A 17,301-nucleotide genomic window follows, 5' to 3' on the forward strand; every position below is an offset into this window, starting at 1 on the left:
CTAGGCCTCCTGCCCTCAGCCTGGTGTCCAAGACCCAATTGCCCACCTTCTCACTGAGATTCCTCCTCTGACACAGGCTTCCACATCTGAAGTCAGTGGACAGTGCCCTCTGCGATGCTTGAGCCACAGTAAGCAACTCCATCCATCTGGAACCTCATGACTTAATGACCTGCTACCGCCCTGACTATTGAAACTTTCTTATCATTGACTGTCATCAACTCCCAGAACACCCCGACATCCACCTGGGAGGACACTGGCTTCGAGAACATCAGCCTCACCTCATTTCAGCTCTTGCCATCTTCCTGAGCCTATGAGAGCCATGTGGGCAATCCATCCCCTCCCTCCCCTGGTCCCTTCAGCCCTTACGACCTTCATTCATCCTCAGTCACCCACATTCAGGGCGCCTCCCTCTGTGGATATGTCCATCTTCAGACCCACTCTGCCTCTGAAATTGTGGGCACCAACCTCCCCTTCCTGACCAGCATCTCCAGTACTTCTGGCCATCGACTTTCCCCACTTCCTGTTTCCACTCCATCCCTGCTCAGCTCACCTCCTCTTACTTCTTTTAGCTTCACTTCCTTCCTCTCAGTCCCAGAGCCCCTGACTATCACTCAACCCCGCCTCCACCAGCCCCGCCTCCACCAGCCCCGCCCCTATCACTCAGGCCCCGCCCCCACCAGCCCCGCCCCTATCACTCAAGCCCCGCCTCCACCAGCCCCGCCTCTATCACTCAAGCCCCGCCTCCACCAGCCCCGCCCCTATCACTCAGGCCCTGCCTCCACCAGCCCTGCCCCATCACTCAGGCCCTGCCTCCACCAGCCCCACCCCTATCACTCAGGCCCTGCCTCCACCAGCCCCGCCCCTATCACTCAGGCCCCGCCTCCACCAGCCCCGCCCCTATCACTCAAGCCCCGCCTCCACCAGCCCCACCCTATCACTCAGGCCCCGCCTCCACAAGCCCCGCCCCTATCACTCAGGCCCCGCCTCCACCAGCCCTGCCCCTATCACTCAAGCCCCGCCCCCACCAGCCCCGCCCCTATAACTCAGGCCCCGCCCCCACCAGCCCCGCCCCTATCACTCAAGCCCCGCCTCCACCAGCCCCGCCCCTATCACTCAGGCCCCGCCTCCACCAGCCCCGCCCCTATCACTCAGGCCCTGCCTCCACCAGCCCTGCCCCATCACTCAGGCCCTGCCTCCACCAGCCCCACCCCTATCACTCAGGCCCTGCCTCCACCAGCCCCGCCCCTATCACTCAGGCCCCGCCTCCACCAGCCCCGCCCCTATCACTCAAGCCCCGCCTCCACCAGCCCCGCCCCTATCACTCAGGCCCCGCCTCCACAAGCCCCGCCCCTATCACTCAGGCCCCGCCTCCACCAGCCCTGCCCCTATCACTCAAGCCCCGCCTCCACCAGCCCCGCCCCTATCACTCAGGCCCCGCCTCCACCAGCCCTGCCCTCACTCAAGCCCCGCCTCCACCAGCCCCGCCCCTATCACTCAAGCCCCGCCTCCACCAGCCCCACCCCTGACTACTCAAGCCCCGCCTCCACCAGCCCCGCCCCTGACTACTACTCAAGCCCCGCCTCCACCAGCCCCGCCCCTGACTACTACTCAAGCCCCGCCTCCACCAGCCCCGCCCCTGACTACTACTCAAGCCCCGCCTCCACCAGCCCTGCCCCTGTCACTCAGGCCCCGCCTCCACCAGCCCCACCCCTGACTACTCAAGCCCCGCCTCCACCACTCAAGCCCCGCCTCCACCAGCTCCGCCCCTATCACTCAGGCCCCACCTCCACCAGCCCCACCCTATCACTCAGGCCCTGCCTCCACCAGCCCCGCCCCTATCACTCAAGCCCCGCCTCCACCAGCCCTGCCCCATCACTCAGGCCCCGCCTCCACCAGCCCCACCTTATCACTCAGGCCCCGCCTCCACCAGCCCCGCCCCATCACCCAGGCCCCACCTCCACCAGCCCTGCCCCATCACTCAGGCCCCGCCTCCACCAGCCCCGCCCGTCCCCGCCCTGCCAGTTGCCTGCCCCTCCACTCAGAGCGCTGGCTGCTCTGTACTGCAGCGGACAACAGGCACGGCTCCCTGGCAACTTGGGCCAAAGGTCCTGCTCCCGCTTGCCCGCTCTTTGGGAAGAAAATGAGATTATTTACAACTTGGGTGTCCATGTTTGGGAAGATTAACAAACCTGTTCTGGTCTCTTCAGCCTGCTTCTACCTCTTTCCCCATCGGGTTTATTTTCTTTTGAAGGCACACACCTGCTCTGCCCCTCAGGTTTCTGGCTCGCTGCCTCCAGCTGCATGCAAACTGCTAGGGCTCAGGACAGCCTGCGTCTTTCCAGCTTTTCCTTGGATTTTTTTTTCTTTTGGACCCTTCTCCCAAGTTTCAGGGCCTCTTCTCATGGGGGTTTCTGACCCAATCTTTATTAAATCGATAATGCACATTATGAGATATATAACGTCACATGTCAGTGTGTGTGTATACAACACACACACACACAAGTTTAGGTATATTCTGTCATTTGAAATATCTTTATGATCAAATATCAAAACAAGTGAGTAGGCGCTATACTTTTGAGACTCCACTTTCTCAAGTGTGAAGATAGAGGTAGACAGAATGCTCTTTGTACCACGACTACCTTAGTTATATGGTGGGCTGGACGAGACCAGCAGACACTGTCTTTATGCTGTGAGATAATGACTGATGCATCCCCAAAGCACAGACTTTCAAACAAAGGCACTTATGACCTAGGGGAATCTCCTATCATCATTCAATTTTTAAATCAACTCTGGTACTAAATTTTTTTGGAAAAAGTCTCTTTCTTTCTGTTAAATTTCTACCTACATTTACTATCTGGAAGTAAGTATGTTAACGGCATGCTGCTACTTGCTCAGATGGACACAAAATCGCGCAGGTGTCCTAGTTCCTTTCGACATGATTCCTGAAGACCAGAATCTATAATGGCCGAGCCCCACCGTTACTAAGATCCAGAACAGTGCCTGGTATACAGTAATCCCTCAATCCATTTCTGTTAAGTAAATGCATCTAAAAATGACTCCCCTTTTCCTAAACTTAGGTATTCCTTTTTCTAAAAGATGCTAGTCCCTGTTTAAATAGAAAGAAACTGATCTCTTCTGGAAGCCACATTTGGCAGCGAGCTTTCTGGCTGGTGAGAGGAAGCTTGAGCCCAGACATTGCAGCTGGAGTGGCAATGCCTCATGCCTCATTCCCAGTAAGAGCAGCAAACGGTGACCGTGTGTCCATGTGTTCAAACATCTGTCTATCCATCCGCCCATCTACCCATCCAGTCAGGTAAATCCTGGCGAGGATTTGGGTTTGCACAGCAGACAATACCCCTTCTTGGAGGACTACCGACACGAAACTGTTTGACTGTTAACATTCCTACCTGAACTACCTTGGCGGAACAAAACAAGTTCATAAACCAGTATACAGGTTGGTTGTCCGATGTAACTGCTTAGCAAAAAATATGAAGTGCATGAGATACTGAGAAACAGCAAGCCCTTCTTCGATCTTCTTAAATTTTTTTATGTTGAAATCCATGGCACACTAGGTGACTTAGAACATAAGATGCACATGCTACAGAGCTTGCACAGGGGCTGGGAAGGATGACAGGAGAGCAAAAGTGAACAAAATGTAAGCACTGGCACCTCCCCCCTTCTTAGGAACCATGGCATTCAACAAGTGTATTAAATGAGCCACTACCATATGCTCAACCCCGTAAACCATGTGGAGATGACAAAACACACTCTTGATCTGCTTTAAATCTGGTAAAGGAGTCCGGGGGTGTGAGCATCCCAAGTGGCACAGCATGGGGCCCCGCACCAGGCTAAACACGGGGTGTCAGGCGTTTGGAGGAGAGAGCAATTGTGAGAGATAAGGGAAGGCTTCCAGAAGAGGGGCGTGCTAACTGGGCACTTAAGTCAGGGAGCACTAACGGATGCATGAGAGGCAGCCAGGGAAGGAGGGTGGCACTGTCAAAAACCTGAGATTCTCACAGCGTGGATGTGGACCGGCAGCATCGATTCCCAGACCTGCCAGATCAACGACCGTGGGGGTGGGACCCCGCAATGTGTTTGAACATGATCTCCAGGTGACGCCGATGCACGCTCAAGTTTAAGAACCACCAAGTTAGAGCAGGCACCATCCTCCCTTCAACTGGCTGTGCAAGCGGGCAGAGAAGGTACCGGCTCCTCAAATGCTCCCAGCCTTGCCCAGGGATTGGCAGGAAGGAAGCGTGGGGCTTGCCTCTCACTCCCTCCTTTCTGCAAACCAGTGCCCTGGGAGCTTGGGAGGTCGGGGACTGCCCCCCCTCTCCCAGGCCGCTCAGATGCCACACACAATGTAAAGAACAGTTACGCTTCCCACTGCTTCCGTACAAACCCCTCTCACGCATCTTCCTCGGTGGCTCACTCTTCTGATCCACAGCTGGATCGTGGGAGGGCTGGAGGTGGGGAAGAGCTCAGCAGAGGCGGGAGGAAAATGGGGCTTCTGTGAGCCCAGAGGGTCGGAGGTTATCATTCATTCTCCGCTCCCGTGCAGGTCTAATCGATGGCTCGCAAGGCCTGCACCTATCTCCTAACGAGACGGCTGAGAGCAGCCTTTGAAGGCGCAGAAGCCATTGGAACCGCACTTCGCTTCGGATCGGATCATTAGAGCAGCAGGAATATTCTGGAAATTGTTACTGACTTCATCGAAATGCCTGTGGTCCCTGGAAGACTATAAGAATTTGGCAGAGTGTGGCTTCTGCCCTCCTTTCACCCACCACAAAGCGATGTACGACCCCTGCTGCTCCCTCCTCCCTGTTTGTGGAGCTCGTGTTCTCTTTGGAAGCACTTAGGTTTACATAAACTTTTCCTTCTGAGGTGCGAGCTCTGGGCCGACCACGCTACTGAAGTGGCCCTTGCTAAGGTCATTGGGGCTGGCAAGCGGCCTCATCGTGCAGATGTCCGTCAGCAGAAGAGGACACAACACGTAGGGGCCTGACCCACTCAACAGTGGCCCTGGTCCCGTTAGTTTCCCCCGGGGCCATCATAGGGGAGCAGTTGTTTGATTGGATCTGGGGGGACACCTGCCGAATGACACAAGTGAGCCAGCCGCTCCTCCAATGGGCTCACATACCTGAGAAAATTTTGTGTTATGTGTATTTTACCATGATTTAAAATTTTTTCTAAAATGTACATGAGCTATTTTTGTTTCACTCCAGTATACCCAGTTTGATACACAATCATAAATAAGACAGTGAAAGTTGATTTACAGGCCCGAGGCTACATACTCGGAAATTATATCCTTCCATCCTTTTACATGCATTCCATGATCATCCACAATGTACAGACAGGGAAGGTGAGGAGAGAGGGGCAGTGACCTGCTGGGGCTCCCACTCCTACTATGACGTGAGCCTGGAAGCCTGCCTGACTCTAGCGCGAGGACATTGAAGCCCCATAAGATTCTCACCATGCAAACTTAGCTCAGAAGAACAAAAATTTGGTGAGTGACTGTGTGTTGACAGGTCCATGTAAAGACCTCTAGGCCACCGACTTGCTCCAGTATATTACATCAACACGTATAATATGCATGTAATGGTAGAAAGTTCCAGCAATGAACTTGCGGAGAGAACGTGACACTTCCTTGTCCTTTGTGGTGGGCATCTCAGGTCTGGAAGGCACAATGTCCAACTCTGATTCCGTATCACTAACCCAGGTGTCCGGCCAGCCAGTGAACAAATTTGAGTTTTGCCAGGCCCGTCTCAGAACTCGTGCCTGAACGAAGCATGCCCCTTGCCTTTGAGGGTCTCATAGTTCGTGGACATGGACACTAAGACAACATTTGCCAGACTGGGTCCTGGGTCCCACAATAGGGCTGCACAGGCAAGAGCAGAGGGAGCCTGGGAGTGTGGAGGGGGCCACCCCAGAGCAGGGAGAGGGCCAGGAGATGGAGCTGCCAGTGAGACGCACGCACCCAAGCCAGCAGGACATTCGGAGTGAAGGCGGGCACGCCACCCGCACTTCCGGTCGGAAGGGCAGCTGGCCTTGCTCTAAGGAAGCACAGGGGGAAATCCCCACATGTGAGCAGGGCCTAGATGCCAGGACCTGGATTCTCATCTCTAATCCTGAAACCCACGCTGCGGCCCCCAGCCTCACACCCGCTTCTGCCTGAGCATGGGAGCAAGGACCCAAGTGGCTGGAGTCCAGCGTCCTGCGGCTGCCCTGCCCCCGCCCCCGCCCCAGCATCAAGAGCGGAGCAGTACCTGGTATGGGTCAGGGGACCCGCTGGTCGCTCCGGCCTCCTCGGGGGCAGCGCACCTGGTCTGCTGAGAGAATTGGTCTTGGGTGGCCGCGGCTTTTTGGGCGGTATGGCAGGAACAGAAGGCTTCTGTAAATCCAGTTTTGGCTCTCTCTCTGGTCTTTCTTTAAGTCATTGTTTAAAGAAGCATAAAGAAGACAGATAGAACTAGTGTAAGTGACAGTACTGAAGATTGCCTGTTTTCTGCTTAAAAAAATCACTGACGCTGTTTGCCAAGGTCAGGATGGAAGGCGAAGAGCATCATCTATTCTTGGTCAAGTTAGAAAAAGACCTATGGGCCCTTCCGGCCATTGCCCACCCTTGGAAAACTCCTACTCATACTTCATGGGGCCTACTCACATTTAGCCTGGCTGAAATGTGACACGGTCATGTTCCCTTCTCAATGGCTGGACCCACCCTCAGAGGCAGACTTTCCTACTCCCTCTCCTGAGCTGCGAAGGACAGCCCCTTATAAACGGGCTCCACTTGAGTACTCTCTGGGTGTCTGCATGCTTGCCATGGCCTGCAGGCAGTCAGCCCCCACGGGCAGGGCCCACGTCTGGCCATCTCTCTAGAACCCGCACGGTGCCTGGCACTGAGCAGGTGCTCGGTAAATGGCTGATGGGTTTGGTCAATGACCCGCGGGACCTGTTGGGTGTGCAGAGGAAAGAGGCCTGACGTCTCCCAGGCCAGCCTGTGTAAAGCACCAGGAGCCAGCAATTAGTTCTGGATTCTTCCTGTGCACAGTCTCACCTTGGAAGGTAGACTGGGACTGCACAGGTATTTGGTTTCTGAGGGTTTTGGGTGTCGGAGCTATTAGAAAGAAGTTAAAGCCAGATCTGGTGCCAAACTGGGCAGTGCTTGGCGGCAGCTTCATGTTTTATGTCCCCATGTTTCTCTGTAAAGGTAGAGCTTCAGGGAGCTGCCCACTGGAGGACAGGCAGCATCCCTGTGCTCACTTGGAAGCTGGAACTGTGAACACGTTTTACTTGCAAACACAAACTCACGTCGTTTGGGTGACCAGGCAGATTGGCAAAGCTTTAAAAAGCCCATCAGGTATTGTACAGACATCACTGCTCATCCCCACAATATTTCAATAAGGGAAACTGCTCCATCCAGGAATGCTGGGAACGCTTTTACTGGTCCGCAGGGACCAGAGGAGGCACCAGAGGAGGAAGGGCTCCGCTAAAATACAAAGGAGGGGGGATTCCTCCTGCCTCCTGGGATGGACGGGAGCTCCAGCAGCCTGCAGAACGAATGGGAGAGAGGGTTCGTGCCCACCTACTAGGGAGGCCAAGCCTCAAGGTGGGGCTGGTTTGCTGTCTTCCCTGCTGCTTCTGACCAGGGCTTCTGTCTCCTGACCCACTGCGGCACAGAACAAGGCATCACGGGAGGGGAAGGAAGCAGAAGTGTGTGGCCACTTGGCCAACCAACTAGGGCGGTTGTTCACACGTAAGCCGAGTACATATGCTAGTCACCATGGAACAGAGCAGGCAGTGTCCTCATCACAGAGCCTGGCTATGAGCCCAAAACCAGCCATGTGTCTTCCGTGAGGACAGAGGCGGTGTTTGGTTATGTCACAACACGCACACTTTTGTCAAAGAACTATTTGTATGGTACACACTCAATAGCTATTTTTTCATCGATCTGTGACGCAGACCTGGCCTTCACAATGAGCTTCCACAACTCAAGTTTTAACTGTTCACTGTGAAAGAAAGAGGTGTAACTTCCTAAGAACTCGCAATGTTGGCAAAACTTCTGGCAGGCTGATATAAAATATTAAATTTCACAATAAAATTTCATGAGGCCACCCAGGAGCATCTCCAAATAATTACATTCATTAATTCAGCATTTCTCTTGTGACTTACAAATAACTGCTTTTTAAAATGGAATTTGCTCTGCCTCCTGTTCACAATAATAACGTAACGCTTTCCCCGTAAAAATGTGTGATCAATCAAATCTTAGACACCTAATAAAATGAGTCCTTCCACAGCATGCAGATTTCTTTGGGAGGGACACGCAGACCATAGGAGTCAAACACATTCATAAAACTGTGTGATACAGGTTACGGTACTTCCCTGAAAATGACATTTTTGACCCCGTTAAGGGGACTGTGGGCACTGGGCTGCTTCTCCCAGTTTTGCCATGCCACCCCCTCCCTCAACATTCCTGACCGAGGACATGTGTCTGCAATATAGTAGCCAGCGTCAAAGGCCCAGCAGTGACTGACAGCTTTCATTGGTCTGGATGGGAATTTCTCTAAGCCACACCCACCCATCGGCAGTTAATGAGCACCTGGGGCACTAGGCTGGCTGGGAACCGTGGCCGGTACAGCGGGGCCCTCTAGGAACTTACAGTCGGCATGCGGGCTTCAGGATGCCGCTGGTGTGGGGAGGGCGGTGATGGCAGGAAGACTGGGATGGAAGAGCCCCAATGTGTTAAGTGACTAGGCTGGTTGTTTTTCATTTGATGAGAAATGCCAGCCCAAAGAAGCACCATATAACCCTCTCTCCTATTTCTTTAGAAACAGGAAATTTAAAAGCAATCAAAACAAAACCATAATCACCATATTCCCAAGAAAGAGCACATTCTGTGGGGAATAGGGACCTAGCCCTGTGACAGACAGCTCTGTCTCTTGCCGTTCTAGAAGTGCCAACGAAGACCTGATCTCATACCTTTTTCTTCTGTTCTATTTGGAAGCGTTTCTGGCCTTTCAGGAGGTATCTTTTTAATTTCATGTTTTCTTTCAGTGGTACCTGGCGGGGAAAGGATGGCAACGATTAGGAAATGTTTCCCCCATCCATTTATTAGATGCACTAGCGTTTTAAATATTTATCAGGTACAGCAGAGTCAATAGGTTTTTTTCTTTCCTAAGCTGAGTGCTGGTGTTATCTGGCAAACACAAGCTGCTTAGAAATGGAGCAGAAGCCATTTCTGGCATATGTCATTAAGTTTGCCTGCCTATGCATCCTTCATTTACAAGAACACCACTAATATTTATTGATATTTAAATCTGACTTCCTTATGCATCAAAGTAGTCACAGGAGACCACTTGGTGTAGGTGGGGAATGTATATAAATAAATAAGCAAATCCACGGGCATAAGAAGATTGCTGTTTTATGCCACCAAATTTGGAGTGGTTTGTTATGCAGCAATAGTAACTAGAACGTGTATTTTTCTTAAATTGAAGTTTAGTTGACTTACAATATTATATTAGTTTCAGGTGTACAACACAGTGATTCAATATTTTTATACATTACACACCATACAAAGTTATTAAAATATTATTGACTATGGGCTTCCCTGGTGGCTCAGTGGTTGAGAGTCTGCCTGCCGATACAGGGGACATGGGTTCGTGCCCCGGTCCGGGAAGATCCCACATGCCGTGGAGTGGCTGGGCCCATGAGCCATGGCCGCTGAGCCTGCGCATCCGGAGCCTGTGCTCCGCAACGGGAGAGGCCACAACAGTGAGAGGCCCGTGTACCGCAAACAAACAAACAAACAAACAAAAAATTTATATATATATATATATATATATATATATATATATAAAATTGACTATATTCCCCATGCTGTACATTACATCCCTGTGACTTATTTATTTTATAACTGGTAGTTTGTTACCTCTTAAACACATTTTTAAGTGGAGGGATGTACAGAGAAGATACGGTGGTTCTCCCTAGGTCCTTTGCATCTGAATCCCTCAGGTATTACATTTTCCCAAATGTGCCAATTCACCCTTCCTCTTTACACGCCTGGACCACAGCTGTTTCCCGCACCAGGGAACTTCATCAGTGTCAGCGGCCTCAGGTCCGTAAGAGTACTTGGAAAATAGCTAAAGCATGAAACACATCACAAGTACTCCTCTGATTTATGGACTTGGTTGAGTGCTTGACAAACTCCTTATATGACCAACCCTATGGATGTGTGCTTGGTACTAAAATCTCAATTACACAGCATCAGAAGCCAAAAGAACTGAAAATAAAACCCACTGAACACACACTTTACCTTAACTCTTTAATGACTCACTACAAGTTAAACACTGTATCTGATTTCTATCAATTCTGTATCTGATTTTTTTCGTCAAATAACCAAACACAAGGAAAATAGGAATATCTACCTCCCCATTACAAAGCAGTTCCCAAGATTATACAGCAGGATAAACGAGCAGTAGTAGTAATCTAGCAAGATTAAATGCCATCATGCTTTGCCCCTAGAGATCCAGCACAACCTATTCAAATTGTCTTAAAAGGATAAGAATTTGCCTACCATGCTACACTCTGGTCTCCTAACGCTAAAGAAGAATTTCAGTACCATTCCTAGAGACACAGGAGGAACTGACGGTCCTACTACCATGAAGAATCCAACCCTAGTTACATTCTAGGCCACCTGAGCCTGGGACCACTCAACTCACCTCCTTGGTCTCTAACCTGTCACCAAGGCTTCTATGGAAAAGGATCTTCAGAAAAAAAGCAAATCAATAGTCTGTTTTAATTTCAGCAAAATAAAATATTTATCCAGCCAGAACCACTAGGTGGCAAAATTAAACTACTCAACACAAACAAGGATGGGGGCTGAGCAGGAGATGTAATCAACATCCCATTTGAGGGCTTAATCTCTGTAATTCTCAACTATGCTGAAGGGAATGGGAAAGGAATGTGAGGTCAAGCTGATTTTTTCCCCCCAACTTGGTGGGCCAAAAGAACGGGAAAAAATCACTCCTAATAAATCTGTTGAATAAACCAATCTGGAAATGTATTCATACTTTAAATGCTACAGAAATATCATAACTATGCATGTGTAGAATTAAAAATACCCCTACTCTTCTTCAGTTTTAGTTGTTAATTTTTTAAAATGCCACTTAACTAGTTATTCACGGAGGAGTTTCTCCCTAAAATTTGTTTTAACAATGATAAAGAGGAGTTCTATTGGGAACTAGGAATGCTCATCTTTATGTATGAGACGCCAGTGTACAATGAGTTACCAAGTGTCCAACGACATCAAGTCTTCCTATAGTATTCAACCTTAACATCTGAGCCACACAGAAAAAGTGAATTAATTGGATTCTTTTCTAGAATAGAAAAGCATCATGAGGGAGGGAAAGTATTGCTAGAAAAACATTTTTTGTTGCTTGGGGCAAGGGAAGTAAGTACAAATTTTGGTTAACCACCCGGGACAGAAATTGAAAATTCAGCACTGCTATACATGCCCAGTGAAGCTGTGACCCACGGGAAGCAGCTCTCCCCGGGCTGACCCTCGATGGGCAGGCACAGGCAAAGCAACCAGTTCCTCTCTCCACAAAAGGGGTTTATTAAAGAAATAAAAATAAAAACAAAGCAAACAAAACTGGTTTATTCCGAAACAAAGTCTTTCTGGTCATTCTCTTTGGGAGGCCGTATCAGGGATACATTTTAATGATATGTTTCTTTGTTAGGGAAAACAGTAAGAGAAAGACAGTGTGTTGACGGGAAGTGAAAGGTATATTACCTGCCCCTTGCTTGATGACGGGAGCCGATGGAGGAGGTGGCTTCTTGGGTCTCTGAAAAATTAATCAAAATGATACCACATGAGATTGTTGGCAGGCCTGGCCTCTCACATAAGGACCACAGACAGTGTTTTCTAGATGTAGTTTGGACAGTCCAGAGAAGCTCTCCAAAAAAATTGAGCAATTCTCTCTCCAGGGATGTCAGGTTTTGGCACCTTTAAACAGGCACTAAAATAAATTCAGTCTGCAAAACAAAGCTCTGATGGACAAATGAAATACCATTTCCCCCTTTCTAAATTTGTAACAGCCTTCTGGAAAAGCGCGGCTCAGCAAAAATGGCCTGAAACCAGCAAGCACAATGGTACTCCTACGCTGAAACCGCATTTGCAATTAAGATTTAATCTGCTGAATAACCAAGCGATTCAGAAAGAGTCACTGGGATGGCTCTAAATTAGATCCGCTCTGGATGTGGGACCTGCAACAAAATGCAGGCTGAGGGGCCCCTGTGGCTGGGTAGGGTTCTAAGCTTTCTTCCCCTTTTCACCCCAAGGCTGGTAGGCCATTTGTGAGGTTCCCCCACAGACCAGTCATACCCTGGAAACTGGAATGGAGTTTCTTTGCATATCAGCCACTATTTGTTTTTCTCTCACACCCTATCATTCTGGAGGGAATGAGGCAGCAATGCAATCAATGGCATCTCCTTGCTCACCCAGGATTCGCTGTAGGTGGGAGACAGGCTGGACTTGGCAAATGTCCTAGGGCCGAGAGTCCAGCCAGGGCACAGTTCTTGGGCACCATTCTTGCACAGGGGAAAAGGGGACCGGAGGCAAGGAGAGAAACATCTCATCATCAACATCATTAAGGAAAGTTGGAAATGGGGAGGGTTTGAGCATATGATCCATGTTGCTGCTGACACCTGTCCTGACCCTCTCTGGGTATCGTATACTTGTGACTTTAAAAAAGCTCCATGGACTCTCTTCTGCATGCTGAAAAAGTACTGATGTGACCAGCAAAACACCCGACCATCCTCAGCCCGACCCACCAGTGCCTCCCGGTGCCTGATGCAGTACCAGGACACAGGAAGAAATGGTTTTAAGTAAAACCCACAGAATACGAGACCCACAGAGAACTGTCTCAGGGAGCATCACAGCACGTAGGCTCTGGACTTGACATTTCGACTCTGCTCTTTACTAGTTGGGTGATTTGGCCAAGTGACCCCAAGTAAGAGTATAATATGGTGGGCAAGAGGCGGGGCTTCAGAATGTGGCTGCCATTACACATCCTGGCTCAGTTTTTAGCCGTGGACCCTGGGCAAGTGACCTCACCTAGATGAAATTTCTCATCTGTAAAACAATAATATTACTTCCCTCTTAGGAGGAGGCGGTTTCACAGAGGGAGTCAGTAAGCACTGCCTTGCCCAATCCTCGTGACAACTCTATAAGGAGTGATATTATTATGCCCATTTTGCAGATGAAATAATTGAGGCTTCAAGAGATGAAGTCATTTCCCCAAGTCACCAGGCTAGTAAACGGGGCAGGGGGCCAAGAGTCCAGTCCAGGGCTATCTGCCCCACAGGAATGCTCTTAACCACTGTGAAGGGGCCATCCTGCCAGAGGGCATCCACAAGACAAACCATCTCACGGCCATAAACCACACAGAGTTTACAAAAGCACAAGAAACTGTAGTATGTCAACATTAAGGGGAAAAAAAAAGGGTATTGAATTGCAGCTACAGTATGAGCTCAACCATGTTACAATATATTCAGAAAGGGAAAAAGACTGGAAAGAAAGAAATTTATAGGGCTGATCTCTTGTAGAATTATGAGTGCATATGTGTTTCCTTCTTAATATTTTTCTGTACTGTCTATATGCATCCAAACTTCATTAAAAAAAAAAAGAAAGAAGGACGCTCCAAGGGCCACCTCCGCATGGGTACAGGCCCTCCACCCAGAGCTTACGACTCTTCCCCTGTTGCCAGCCCCTTCCAGCTGTCTACCCTGACTCCTTTTTCCTTCCTCTCTTCTCTGTCTTTGTAGAAATTAGACTGGGGGCAGATCTGTGTTTACCTAATGAAGTTGAAACTCTGCCAATTAACCTTCCTTTACCTCTGGATCAGAGTAATTTCTTATGCAGGAAACTGCCAACACCCCGTGGCCTAATTCTTCCCAGCTCAGCCCCAGCAATGCCCACCCCCTGGACGGCTTCCTCACTCTCAGTTGTTGGAACATTTTTCTAACCAATTTCACATGAGCCTCCTCTTACTGAGGCCGTTCCCCCAGCGACCTTGCCTCAAACCACAGGGCCTCAAATAAAAAAAGACAACTACAAGTCATCATATTTTCCAAGATTACTGTGCAAAGAAAAAAAAACCCTTAGTGTTGTGTCAGATTTGGCATGTAATACACGAAATGCAACAGGGCAGGGCGGAGGGGCACCGAGAGAGGGGACGGGAAGTATTGTGCTCCCCAACAGCGTGTGGAGAGCGTGGTCATGCCAAGTGCCTGCCCGGAGGGCGGAGGAAGCAGGCAGGGGTGTGAGGCTGTGTCGGGAGCCCTAGCAGCTGCGGAGGCAGGTGGGGCAGTTTGGAAAGGAAGCAGCAGTTTGTGAGCTGCCTGGCTAGCATTCACCAGGCCTGATCAACGCTGGCCAGGTGCCTGCTTTGCTTAGTAGCAGAGGAGGTTTACAAGTTGTCCTGCTTGGTTTTTTTTTTTTTCCTTGACTGACTTTGGCCCTGATGCCATCAAACTTAGCCTTCCTGCCTCCTTAGATGAGAAATGATGCCACATTTTTCAAAGCAGATGTCTTTTAAGGTAATTTGGAACAAAAACCAGGGTCAGGGTTCCCTGTAGCTCTAGACCACTCCACAAACGATTAATAAAATATTCACATGAGCTGACAATGATCTTTTTTCTTTTCTTTTTCTTTTTCATTTTTTTGGTTGTGCCTCGCAGCTCACGGGATCTTACTTCCCCAACCAGGAATCGAACCTGGGCCCCGGCAGTGAGAGCACCGAGTTCTAACCATTGCACCACCAGGGAATTCCCCTGATTTTTTTTTTCTTTTAATGCCACAGGAAGACAGAGCAGTGAGAACTGAGAAGGCAGAGTGGGTAAATCGGTAGCAAAAATGTGGCAGTAGAAAATTCATTACGGGAGTTCATGATTCTCAAACAAAAAGACATAAGCACATCACGCAATTGATTTTCCAGGTTAAGCAGTAGGTCAAGGCTTTCTCTGTTGAATTTACCAGCATTAACTAGCTCCTGCAGGTGCGCAGACAGAAACATCCTTTCAACTCAGTCAAGTATTTTAAGTCATGAATCTGTTTTAACATCTTTATTGGAGTATAATTGCTTTACAATGGTGTGTTAGTTTCTGCTTTACAACAAAGTGAAACAGTTATACACATACATATATCCCCATACCTCCTCCCTCTTGCGTCTCCCTCCCACCCTCCCTATCCCACCCTTCTAGGCGGTCACAAAGCACCGAGCTGATCTCCCTGTGCTATGCGGCTGCTTCCCACTAGCTATCGGTTTTACATTTGGTAGTGTATATATGTCCGCGCCGCTCTCTCACTTCGTCACAGCTCACCCTTCCCCCTCCCCGTGTCCTCAAGTCCATTCTCTAGTAGGTCTGTGTCTTTATTCCCGTCTTACCCCTAGGTTCTTCATGACCTTTTTTTCTTTCTTTAGATTCCATATATATACGTTAGCATACGGTATTTGTTTTTCTCTTTCTGACTTACTTCGCTCTGTATGACAGACTCTAGGTCCATGCACCTCACTACAAATAACTCAATTTCGTTTCTTTTTATAAGTCATGAATTTTTTAGAGGCACTTGTTCTATTTATTCTCCTCCCTCCACAGTGAAAATAAAACACTCCAGCTCCAGGCCCAGGTGGCGTCATCCTGCTCAACTGGCAGGTCGGTGCTAAGAACAGAGGACGTCAGAGCTCTGAGTGATCAGAGGGTCCCCTTTAGCTGAGAAAACTGAGGCCTAGAGGGGCCATGTTAACAGCTAGGTGGGAGCTAAAATGGCCCCAGAACTCACATCGCTCAGTGTTCAGACTGGCAAAACATGAAAATGTTCTTAAGAAAGTCAATGGGCGAACGTTTTCTGATTTCTGGGAGAGCAGAATGCCTTCCATGGTCTTCACACGTGCAGGGCACACAGGCCTGGGTGCACGTGCGTGTGCATTTCCCTGCGTGTAGATCTGTTGGCTTGGACACAGAAGCAAACACCATCCTTCAAAGGATATAAGGACTAGATTTCCTTTCTTACCGTTATTACCGGGAAGGAAATAGATCTGAATGTTCTGGAGTGAAGACAGCAGGAAGGCAAGTTTTGCTTCCTGCTAAAGGATTTCATAACTGATTCTGCCCTTTGTTTGGCAACTCTGGCCAGCCCCAAGCGAAGGAGCACGTCAGCTGGCTCAACTGTCCTCCCTGGCAGGAATTAGGATTTGCCACTTGGCCTCTCAAGCCAGTTTGCCTCCAGAGCTCTGGGCCCAGACATGTGACTTGTTGAAAATAACCAGAGGAGCAGACTCCTCATGGCTGGGTACCGTTCAGGGGGCTTTGTGAGAGGAACATGGTAAGGTTCTGGAAGCAATTTTCAGCTTGATTTTGAGTCTTGGGAAGCCCTCCTCCAGGCATCTAGCTAAGTTCTCTGGAGGTGTCTCTGTGTGAGGCCGGACAGGGGACACAAACGGACAGTTCCTGACCAGGGTACCCCTCATGGCTCTAGAAACACATAGGGGCCTCCACTCTGCCCTTTTCTCTCCTGTCCCTGGTGGATTGGCAGCACGTTTGAAGAGTGCGTCTGGGGCTCTGCCCCTCTGCACCCTACAGAGTCCCCAGCACAGGAGATCACTGGGGGCTACCACAAAACCTGCTCTTGGCAGGGTCTCTCTCTCTTCCTCTCCTTGGCCTCCGGGCTGGTGGCCTACATGCATGGTCTCCCTCTTGGCTGGACCCATCTAGACTGCCGGCCTGTCGGGCGGTCACCCAGGCTTTGGTGTTCGGTTTCTCTCTAAGATGCTCTCTCAGTTCACTCCCTTGGCTTACCTCTTCATGCCATCTACCCCACCCTGAAAGTGGTGCCTCGACTCCATGCCCAGACCTCACACGCGGATGGATGGATCTGGGCCCCCCTTTGTCTGGGAAGACAAATCTGACAAGGGACCTGGCTTCTTTCTGCCCCTCCCTCTACTCTTGCTCCTCTTTCATACTATCACAGGAGCGAGCAGCTAGTAAGAGGGGAGGGACAGAGGGAGAGGAAGGTACACCTTGTCACCAAACGACCAAAGGACAAGGGATTCCTGAGTGCCAACCATATACCAAGCATGCTGCTAAGGACTGAATATTTGTCCACTGAATGGACACAAAATTCTTATGTTGAAACCTAACCCCCAATGTGGTGGTGTTTGGAGATGGGGCCTTTGGGAAGAGATTAGGTCATGAGGGTGGAGCTCTCATGAATGAGATTACTGCCCTTATAAAGTAGACCCCAGA

At 49.8% G+C, this 17,301-nt stretch overlaps 1 protein-coding gene across 13 annotated transcripts in view; it reads right to left on the minus strand.

Annotated features, from left to right (window-relative positions):
• The window catches only part of SH3KBP1 (SH3 domain containing kinase binding protein 1), a 343,640-nt gene that overhangs the window by 44,522 nt on the left and 281,817 nt on the right, over positions 1 to 17,301 (minus strand). For 12 of the 13 annotated variants that reach the window (XM_004283056.3, XM_049704753.1, XM_033411495.2 and 9 more), the window contains 3 exons: positions 11,789 to 11,840; positions 8,977 to 9,057; positions 6,267 to 6,426 (listed from right to left, as the gene is read on the minus strand). In XM_004283056.3, the coding sequence (XP_004283104.1) occupies positions 6,267 to 6,426; positions 8,977 to 9,057; positions 11,789 to 11,840 (293 nt within the window). The remainder of the gene's footprint in view (positions 1 to 6,266; positions 6,427 to 8,976; positions 9,058 to 11,788; positions 11,841 to 17,301) is intronic. The other variant, XM_033411498.2, reaches the window with a different exon arrangement.

Source organism: Orcinus orca, chromosome X, assembly GCF_937001465.1.
Source record: "Orcinus orca chromosome X, mOrcOrc1.1, whole genome shotgun sequence".
In the NCBI taxonomy this organism is placed as follows: domain Eukaryota; kingdom Metazoa; phylum Chordata; class Mammalia; order Artiodactyla; family Delphinidae; genus Orcinus; species Orcinus orca.